This window comes from Cannabis sativa, chromosome X (assembly GCF_029168945.1).
Source record: "Cannabis sativa cultivar Pink pepper isolate KNU-18-1 chromosome X, ASM2916894v1, whole genome shotgun sequence".
NCBI lineage: Eukaryota > Viridiplantae > Streptophyta > Magnoliopsida > Rosales > Cannabaceae > Cannabis > Cannabis sativa.
Genome location: NC_083610.1, coordinates 55,851,452 through 55,862,031, shown reverse-complemented (window position 1 = coordinate 55,862,031; position 10,580 = coordinate 55,851,452). Strand labels below are relative to the sequence as shown.

General features: G+C 36.0%; 1 protein-coding gene across 2 annotated transcripts; it reads right to left on the bottom strand.

Annotated features, from left to right (window-relative positions):
• Positions 1–3,910: 3,910 nt before the first annotated feature.
• Positions 3,911–6,221, bottom strand: LOC115711270 (14-3-3-like protein B). 2 transcript variants are annotated; one of them, XM_030639609.2, is made up of 4 exons: positions 5,443–6,221; positions 5,072–5,194; positions 4,285–4,401; positions 3,911–4,172 (listed from the first exon to the last, which is right to left on the bottom strand). In XM_030639609.2, exons 1-4 carry the CDS (start codon positions 5,938–5,940, stop codon positions 4,152–4,154), a joined length of 759 nt encoding a protein of 252 aa, XP_030495469.1. In that variant the 5' UTR covers positions 5,941–6,221; the 3' UTR covers positions 3,911–4,151. The 2 variants fall into 2 exon arrangements, with proteins under 2 accessions (XP_030495469.1, XP_060961379.1); XM_061105396.1 differs by having other exon boundaries at positions 3,911–4,401; positions 5,443–6,214.
• Positions 6,222–10,580: the final 4,359 nt, after the last annotated feature.

The window sequence follows — 10,580 nt, the reverse complement described above, 5'->3', positions numbered from 1 at the left end:
TGATTAGGCGTCTCCGAGTCGCGAGGAGGCCGGTGATAGGTCCCTGAAGTGGAGGGTTTGATCCCAGCAACTTCTATAATATTCTCCAGCTGGTGAGGACAAGTCAAGGTGGATCGAAGCTCAGCCGCTTCCCACCCAGTCGCACGGGATTTATACCCCTCCTGGGCAACAGGTCCCTGGGAAACCTCCTCCAACGTGGCCATGTCTTTTCCCTTCTTCTTCGAAGATTTCGAACCAGAAGCAGACATTTTGTGTTCTGCGAAAGACAAAAAGGGAAAAAGAAAATTCCAGCAGTTAGGTCCCATACCAAACCCTAAATCAAGAAAAAGGGAGTGTGGGTCCCCTAACCGCTGGAAAGAGGCCCCCTCCGGACACGTGTCACATGGGAAACCCTAGAGAGATTCCCTGAACAAGTGTCGGGTGCAGTGAAATCGCAGAAAGTGGTTTTTTAAAAGAAAAAAGAAAAAAAAAAACCCATCCTATGCCCTAAGCGATTGTTGAACGAAGAACACATGGCTCTCTTCAACAAAGCTGTACGATTATAACAGAGGCATGATAATGGCGATTCTACAACTAAAGCAGTAAACATAAAGCAGAACACTCGAAGAACTTAAAACATTCACACACTCAGAACTCAAAGTACGAACCCAGAAAACGAACGAAGTAAATAAAAGCACGTTATTATCTAAGGATGCAAGAAACTTACAGTAGATCGTTGAACTGGGGGTACTGAACGTGGTTGAGTAAAAGTTGAGAAGAACTGGCGAAGGCAAACACTGGAAAACTGAAAGAAACGTCTAAGTGCTAAGTCAGTTCGTGCTACTTTGAAGAATTTTCTCTCTGAGAAATTCGAGCAAAAATGGCAAGAAATGGAAAGTAACCGAAATGAAGGAAAGGTGGTGGCTTTTATAGGCAAAAACGCATGAGGAACAGGCGTCATCACCTACCAATCGCACGGTGGGGGAGATGCACGATTCGAATTCCCGAGAATCAACGGATCAGATCAATCTGCCATAAAGGCGGTGGAAACGTTTGAGTATCCGTCTGACACCATTAATGCGCCGCATCAATCAAAGGACGTGAAACGAATCGACCTCTGCAAAAGAGAATCGCTGCATTTAATGCCATCATTAGACGCACCTTCACGCGCCCCAAGCTCGTGTCAGGAGACCGAGGAGGCGGCCGGAGACATTCCTGCAAAAAGCAAACCGCCGCATTAAATGTCATCATTAAATATGCCCCCACGCGCTCCAGGCTTGAGCCAGGGAAACGAGGAGTCGACCGGAAGCACCTAAGCAAGCCTTGGTTTATTTTTTCCAAGTAAACAAGGCTTGGGGGGTAAATGTTGCCCCTGAAATCGCCCAAAATACGTGGACCAGTCGAAATGGGACACGTGGATCAGATAATTTGTAAATATTTGATAAGTCTTTGTACGCCACAAGGAAGCGCCATGGGCATGGGTCCCGGAGGAGGCACCCGGAATACAAGGTACTCCCGGAAGCTCGCATAGCATGAAGCCTCTCCGGGATGTGTCAGGCCTCTCCTGAGCAATCAAGTCGCATTTAATGCCGCATGGGAGGAAGCGTGTTGGGACTGTAACACGCAATAAAGTCTGACGGCACAACCCCCAAACAGCAGCGCTACAGTAATGATCATTTAAGTCTAGCGACGGCTACTCTGCGAAGAGTCATGTCAATCACAAGGCAAAAAGGACATTCCTCATAAAAACCCTACAGCACCTAGGGATTTGACCATGCATCACCCATGGTATATTCATTGGAAATGCCCAACTTTATGGATACTTACAGATACATGTGTAAGAACAATTCTAGGGATTACCCCACCAAAACGCTATAAATACCCCCTCAAAGCTCATTTAATGGGGTCGAGAATCTTGGGTTGCATAAGAGCAAGAAGAGAAAATACTCACCAAGAACATTCTCTGTATTTATGAGAAAAACATTCTCTCAAGTGTGGAATCTGTATTAAATACATCCATTAATAACAAAGACTCGTGGACTAAGGCTCATTAACGCCCCAACCACGTAAAAATCTTCATCTCACTTTCTCACAGCTCTTTAATATAATTAGATTCTAATAGTTGCCGAAAATCTCGGTCAACAATAATAATTCATAATTAATAATAATAATTCATAATTAATAATTAATCATAAAACAATTATTAATAAAAAAATCAATTAAACAAAAGTTAATAAAACATTTGTTGATAAAACAAATAAAAAAATTAACAATTAATAAAACAATAATTTATTAAATTCATAACTCAATAATAAATAAAATAATTCTTAAAACATTAACTAAAATAAACATTAATTAGTCACACAAATATTAATAATTCAATACAAAATAAATTAATCATAAAATAATAAATAATAAATAAAAATAAAAAAACACGTCTGGTCCGATGGGGGTCCAATTGGTCCGACCATCAGACCCACATGGTGGACCGTCGGACCCATGTTCAAAAAAAATACAAAAAAAAATTAAAAATAGACATAAGGCCCGATGGGGGGTCCGGCCATCGGACCCACTTGGGGACCATCGGGCCAGGATCAAAAAATTAAAAAAAAAAAGATTAAAAAGAAAAGGAAAAATAGCCTCGGGTCCGATGGGGTCCGACCATCGGGCCATCTTGATGGACCATCGGACCCATCGGGCCATTACCCCGGCCAACCAAATTTTTCCACACATCGGGCCTCCATAGGCCCAGCATCGGACCCCATCGGGCCCGACGACAAAAAATGCAGAAAACCAGCAAAATTCCAGTTTTCACATGCAACAAACATTTTAACAGAAAAAATAGAAAAATAACAGCAACAATAGACAGATCAAGCAACAAAAACAACATTCTTAATTAAATATAACAACAACAAACAATATTTTAAAAAAAAATTAATTACTTACCCATTAATGGAGCTTGTAGTGTTCTAGGTTCTAACGTGGTGAATTAGTGTGGGGGATCCCTAGTGTGGTGCCTTGTAGTGTGGAAGGTTGTAGGTTATAGTGTATTAATGAGTGAAGAGAAGAAAAAAAAAAATTTGGTGGTGGTGAAGATAGGAGTTCGGGTGGGGAAGGGATTGATGAGAAGAGAGGGTTGGGGTGGGTATATGTAATTAGGGGTATTATGGGGAAAACAAAAAAAAATGTCATATATAACAAATTATGTTAAGTATAAGTTTAGGGAAAAAATTATAAAGTAATGTAAGCATATTAATTCAAATTTCCCATTTATAACAAAATAATTTACTTATTTGTAAAAAATAAGTAGTTAACTAATTGACTTATTTGTTTCATGTACAAAGCAAACTTATTAGTGAGTTAGTTGCAACTAAAAGTAGAATTGGCGACTATAATTGAGACGGCAATGACAACAAATTTAAATATTGTAACAAATATATACAAGTAAGGTATGATGATACCCATTTTAAAATCATATCATTCTATAAAGTTATCAATGGTCTTTTTTTCATAACTTTATTTTGTAAGATATTAATTTATTTTCATAAGTAAAAAATATTATAAAGTAGTTAATTTTACTAATAAAAAAAATTATATCAAAAATATTAAAATATCAAAATTTAAAATCTGATATACTTTTATAACATAATTATCACAAAACCGCACACGATGTGCGATTTGTTTTCTAGTTTATAAATAAAATAAAATTATTAAAATATAATGAATTCAATTGTCAAAATCGACCTGAAAATGAAAAGGATGGGGAACGAAAATAAGGAATCTACAAAATAGAAATAAATAAATAGAAAATAAGGTATCTGCAAAAAAAGAAAAAAAAAAGGGAAAATGACATAGGTAATGCTACAATATGCGTATTTAAATGCTTGGAAAAGGACTGAGAATTTTCTAACCCATGTGAGATTTATATGAATGAGCAATAAAAAAAAGAAAAGGACTTTTATAGAGCACAGCTAATAAAATAGCTTGGCTATCAAATTCCACGATTCCACATCAGTAAATATATTTAAGAACAACTTTGGTCTGAATATGGAGTATCACGTCCAAGGCTGACACCCAATTTACAAGACTTAACACACTTCTTCCAATCACCACAAATAAATAAACACTCCTGTTCCACAAGAAAAGGATTGCTCATATTTATACATCGCCTCCTATGGCTCATCTAACTGGTCCTGCATTATTTCAAAACAACTCAAGTTTATTACATCTTTGCTCAATCGAAGTAACAATAACAATATGGCACAAAACTAAATAGTAAATAGAAACGGAAGATGAGCCTCTGACCTGCGCATCTGAAGTCCAAAGGGTGAGGTTGTCCCTTAGGAGTTGCATGATGAGGGTGCTGTCCTTGTACGATTCCTCCCCCAAAGTGTCTAACTCAGCAATTGCTTCCTCAAATGCCTTTCCAGAGTAGAACAAAAGAGACTTAGTTAAGACTTGAGAATTAAAAAACTTCATACAAATTACAATTGATTAGAATTTACAAGGAAAGCCGTATATCTCAAAATAATAAGAACAGCAAGGGACGCCACTGAACCTATCTAACTGGAACAACGTTAGATTGGTATTAAAAACCAAGAAAATCAAGCGAGAAGATTAGTAAAGGCAACCCAAACACCCATGTCAACAGATGCATGTTCAGTGAGGACAATTGAAGCATGTAATCAAAACTCCAATCACAGTTCAACTAATTTGCTAAGATGTAACAACACTATACAAGCCAATTGAGCAAATTAATGATCAGTTTCACGCAAAACCAAAATAAATAAAACAAAGTAATCAAAACTATACAAACCAATTGAGCACATATCACGCTAATAATGATTATAGCAAAAATAAGGTAGGCAAAGTGGGGGTGACCCAAAAGAATCGTAGCACCCATCCCTTCAAGTCTCAATCTTGCTGTAGCCGAGTCGCATACAATTATTAAAAACACTGAACTTGACCACATATTTGTTTTTTTAAACAATAAATAATAATAATAATATTATATAAATAATCACATAACATTCTACGCAGTGGCCCAACGAAGCAAACATGTGAAACTATGATTTGAGTTGAAAGAAAGTACCTGTTTGGCCAAGGTGCAAGCTTTATCAGATTGATTGAGAATCTCATAGTAGAACACTGAGAAATTGAGCGCTAGCCCCAACCTGATTGGATGTGTAGATGCAAGATCGGCAGCCGCTATATCCTTCGATCACAAAAACAACAACTGAGTTATTATTATTAGAACACAAACCCACTTTCCCTAATCCGTAAACGCCAATGAAACAAGGCAAAAAGAAAAACCTCACACAAAATCGAAACGCAATTGTGAAATTTCTAATCGGATTGTCGATATCATTAAGTATGAGTTGAATTTTAATTCGATTCGATTCGATCTCGGTTCGAAATAATTAATTAGTTAAAAACCCTAAAATCAAAGAGAAATTATTGTACCTGAGCAGCCTTGTAAGAGATCATGGTGTCCTCAGCGGCGGTTTTCCTCTCATCACCGACCTTGAACTCAGCCAAGTAACGGTGATAATCGCCCTTCATCTTCAAATAGAAGACCTTCGACTCACTGGAAGAGGCGGAGGGAATTAGATTGGAGTCCATGAGCTTGAGGATACTGGCGCAGACATCAGAAAGCTCAGACTCGACCTTAGATCTGTAATCCTTGACTAGGACGACATGGTCCTCGTTCTTGCGACCCTCCTCCTTCTGCTCGATGGAGGAGATGATGCGCCAGGCGGCTCGGAGTGAGCCGATGACGTTCTTGTAAGCCACAGAGAGGAGGTTTCGCTCCTCCACAGTAAGCTCAGAGGCAGGAGTGCAACCCAACACAAGCTTCTGCATGAACTGAACCATCTCCTCGTAACGCTCGGCTTGCTCAGCTAGCTTGGCTAGGTACACGTACTGCTCTCTGCTTAGGTTTTCAGTAATAGTAGACGCCATTGTTGCTCTGAAACTGAAAGTGTGTGTTTGGACTTGAGAGAGAGAGAAAAAGAAGAAAGAGATTTTTGAGTGACGCAGAATTTTATTGTTTGGAACTGAATGTAACGCTTTTATTATTATATATCAATTAATTTCCCGCATTCAATTTCTGATTCTCTTTCATTTATTTATTTATTTTAGCATTGAAATATTATCGTATGTTTTTTGTTTTTTAATCCTCAGAAAACAAACAAACTTGTCTTCACACTCATTTGTACTTGTATTCGAATTTGTGATAGTAGTTGAACTGTTGTTGCAAGATACTTTTAAGTGCGCAACAACAAAAGATGTGTCAATTGTGTGTACTTTCTAATAATTTATTAAATTTTAATTAATCCACTTTATTTTACATTAATTTTTTTTAAAAAAAAATGTAACTATAGGTGAGTAGTTTTATGTAGAAATTACACAATATATAAGATTTTTGTTTTAATTTTTTATTTTTTTATGTTTTTTTTAAATGAAATGGATAATTCATTAGATAGATAAATTCGCTAAATACAATAGATTGAAGAGCAAGAGAGACATTGCTCTAAGTAAAAAGACGATCAAACCAATAACAAGCACTGCGTATCATACAGCACGCGACTTTGTTAGCAGACCGTTTAACATGACAAATGAAAATAATATTATAAAAAAAATGAAAGCATGAACTAACAATCTTGAATAATCTAACCAAATATAGATAGCATTGAGACAAAACTAAGGATAGGCTGGACAACTAAGATGCAGTCAGTCTCAATTAGCACATTTGACTTGTTTTTCCTCTTTATCCAACTATGTGCCTCTTTGACACTCAAAATTTTTGCAACAACAGGCTGGCAACTTGTGATGGACAAAGTAGAAAAAGCCTCAATTAATATTCTTTCACAGTCTCAAGCCACAAAGCATGTACCAATCTCATTCGTAGCTTCAAAAACAGCTCCACCCACGTTGATTTTAAGCATATCAGCTTCTGGTTTGGTCCAGCAATCCCTCCTGTCAATAGAATTGAAAACCAGGGAAACGGGATCCAACCGATGCGACTGTGAAAAGACCCATTGACGAAGAGTGTTGCGAGCTAACCAAACAACATCAACAACAACACATTTTTTTTACCATTCCATAACAGATCATATTGCGTGCCTTCCATATAGCCCAACTAACCATCACAACTTCTTCTATTAGACCTGAGTTGCCCCTACTGTGATTTCCATAAACCAGTCCACAAAAGTGTTTGTTGCAGAATTTCCCACCCCCAAAGCAGATCTATTCCAGCATGAATGAGCGAATGAGCAATTAACCAATACATAGAATATTGATTCCTCTTAGGGGTGTTCATAAAAACTGATAAACTGAAACCGACCATCAAACCGACCAGACCGTAACTAAATTTTCGGTTCCACGTCATCACTGAATTTGGCGGTCGGTTTCGGTTTTAGTTTTTTGGACACGGCTGTCGGTTTCGATTTTGATTTTTTTTGACACAGCAGTCGGTTTCGATTTTCAAAATAAAAAATAGTTAAACTAAAAAACTGCCAAAACTGCCAAAAACCGCAATAAACCGCCAAAAACTACCAAAAACCGTCCAAAACTGCCAAAAACCGTACGATCAGTTTTATACGGTTATAATTTCTAAACGGTTGGTTACGGTCTTCATAAAATAAAAACCGTAACCGACTGGTCGATTATAAAATTGTAAAAACCGACCATAACCGATCGATTTTCACCCCTTATTCCTTTCTTGTATTGCAGAAAACACAATGAAGCACCACAGGGACATGTTTGGGATGGAGTTGAGAACGAGTTGGCAAGCAACCCGAATGAACTTTCTAAACAAAATGAAGCACCTTAGGAGGGACTTTAATCTTCCACAACACCTTCTAGAAATCAACTTCCATATTAGAGCTCCAATTACCATTGACAGTTTTGAAGATGATGATAGGAACTTTTAACTGAATAAAAACTAGTAGGCTCCTTGTTCCAAAACCAATTGTCTTCCAGCACATTAGTACTCAAAGGAACCTGCTTAATAAGCTCAATATCTCAAGGTTCAAACAAATCTGAAACAAACTCCATGTCCCATTGTCTACAATCGGGTTTCATAAGTTGGGAAATTTTACAATTGGCCAATGCAAAATGTGTTGAAACAACACATGGATTATCATCAGTTAACAATTAGGGTGTATTGAGCAGGTCATCAAAGGCAATATAAACACAGACATGGCAAAACTAGGCAAAGCTTGGGCCACAATTTTTAGCAAAATTTTTCGACCAGTTGTAGACAAAAACCGGCCTTCCCAACTCTGAATACGTTTCTACATTTTGTCTTTTAAGAAGCCTAAAATATCATCTTTGTTTCTACCCATGGCACAAGGAAGACCAAGGTAAGTACTATCCTCATACGCCAATCCCATTCTTAGCAAACCACACAACCAATTTTGAATATCACTAGGAACATTAGTGCTAAAAAAGACAGAGGACTTGCTGAAGTTAACTTGTTGTCATGAGGCTGTAACAATTGTAAAACATTCAAAGCCTCTCTCTCATTAGCACGACAATAAACATAGCTATCATCCGCAAATAGCATGTGAGATATGATCGGAGCACCATTGGCAACCTTACAGCCTTTAATCTTTCCATCCCGCTCAAATTTTCTTATCAAAGAGGAGAAGCCTTCAGCACAAATTAGAAACAAATAAGGGGACAAAGAGTCTCCTTGACGGATTCCCCGCTCTGGCACAATTGACCCCAACTCCTGTCCACCATGAATAATTATATGGGTTTTATTATTGTTATATTTTGTAAATATTTTTCAAAATTCCATATTTTATCTTTTTTTTTGTTTTTTTGTTTTTTTAATATTATTTTTAAAGTAAGCTACAGTAGCAATAGTTTACTTTTAGCATGCACCTACCACCTCACCACTATTTTCCTATCCCTTCAATCTATCAACCATTTTCATCTTATTTTCTTTATTTTTGTTTCCTTTTTCTCTCATTTATCTTAAGGTTTCATTTTTAGTTTCGTCTCTTCTTCTTCAGCTTCTTCAATTTTTTTTTCCTTCCGTGCGATAGCTGCTGATTCTTCGGATTGGTACTTGTTCGTATTTTTGGATTGTTGGAGCAATTTCTGTTGTTCGAACTAAGGTGTTTGAATATTTTCTTGTAAGTTTTTGTGGTAATTTTTTAGTTTAGAGCTTAGAGTGTTTTATTTTGTTTTTTGTTTATATCTTTGATTGTTTATGATGTTTTTGGAATGATCGGTGGTGATTTTTGCTTGTTTTGGTGTTTTGATTATGTGTTCTGTGTCATTTTTTTCTAGTTTATTGGTTGATCACTGTATTATTTAGTTTATTTTTGTCTTAAGTTTGTGTTTATTGTTTGGATTTTGCAGATCTTCATTATTTATAGCACCATGAAATTTTTAGGTTTTTTTTTATTTATTTATTTTATTTTTGATGAATTTGCAAAGTGTTCGCTTATTTTTTGTTTGGTTTTGTTTATTCTTTATGAACTGGTTTCATTGTAGATATATTTTTTTTTTAAATAAAACAAGTTTTATTTTTATCTAATAGTATTTGTTGTTTTTAATTTATAATTTAATATTTTGTTAATTTTTATTGTTTTTGTATTTTGCTCGATTTCTGTTTTGATTTTGAACTAGTTATTTTTGTTATCATTTTCTTTATTTTGTTATATTGTATTGCTATTTTTAATTATTTGTGTTTTTAGTGGGTGAACTAACTGTTTATCCCACGTTGTGGCAATTTTTTTTTCGTGTGTTTGTGGTGTGGATTGGCAATTACATTTTATTGCTCGTATATGATTATTGTTAATCTATTATATTTTCTTATTTCTCTTTCTTTGTATCCTTTGTGTTCTTTAGGTTTACATTTAACATGGATAAAAAAAGGTGATTGTAATACCCTAGAAATTAGAAGTGGATGAGCAAAACCCTAATTAGATAATTATAAATAATTGAGGAATTATATTATTATATAGTTCAATATATGAGAATTTATTTGATTAATTATGTGTTAAGACCCCGTTGGTGAGTCAGGGGCATTATAGTAATTATGACCCCAGAAGGGTAAAATGATGAAATTAATTTAATTACGTACTTAATAGAACTATATTATTATATAGTATGCATGTGTTGTCTTTTAAGGTGTGTTCTGACAGGTTGGCGCGGTATAGTCACAACCGGGTATTTCGGGCCGAATCAGGTTCTGGCCCGAAATGCAATTTGAATTGAATTAATTGGCATTTTATTTGATAATGGATAATCTGAATTTTATTTGAAAAATAAATGAGTGTGAATGACAACTATGCCCTTGTATGTGTGAATATGTGAGAGTTGGCCCTAGGGGCATTTTGGTCTTTTGACCTTATTTGACTTATATTGATAAAAGCTAAATTTTTGAGATAATGAAAAGAAAAATTCTGGTGTATATCGCTCTCTTACCCGACCCTCTCTCTCTCCCTAACCCTCCCTAATTTTCAAAGCTAAATTGGTGAAAATTGCTTGATGTTGGTGTTGGATTAAGCTTTGTAATTGGGAATTAAGCTTGGTTGTGGCTTGAAGTTGAGGTAGTTCTTCTCCTCACTCTTTGATGTTGA

What these genes read in the sequence shown, in the direction of transcription:
- LOC115711270 (XM_061105396.1), bottom strand. Translation starts at nt 5,940, where the DNA reads ATGGCGTCTACTATTACTGAAAACCTAAGCAGAGAGCAGTACGTGTAC. An exon ending in TCTCTTACAAGGCTGCTCAG is followed by an intron (nt 5,195 to 5,442) that starts GTACAATAATTT and finishes TTGTGATCGAAG; the next exon opens with GATATAGCGGCTGCCGATCT. An exon ending in CTTGCACCTTGGCCAAACAG is followed by an intron (nt 4,402 to 5,071) that starts GTACTTTCTTTC and finishes TACTCTGGAAAG; the next exon opens with GCATTTGAGGAAGCAATTGC.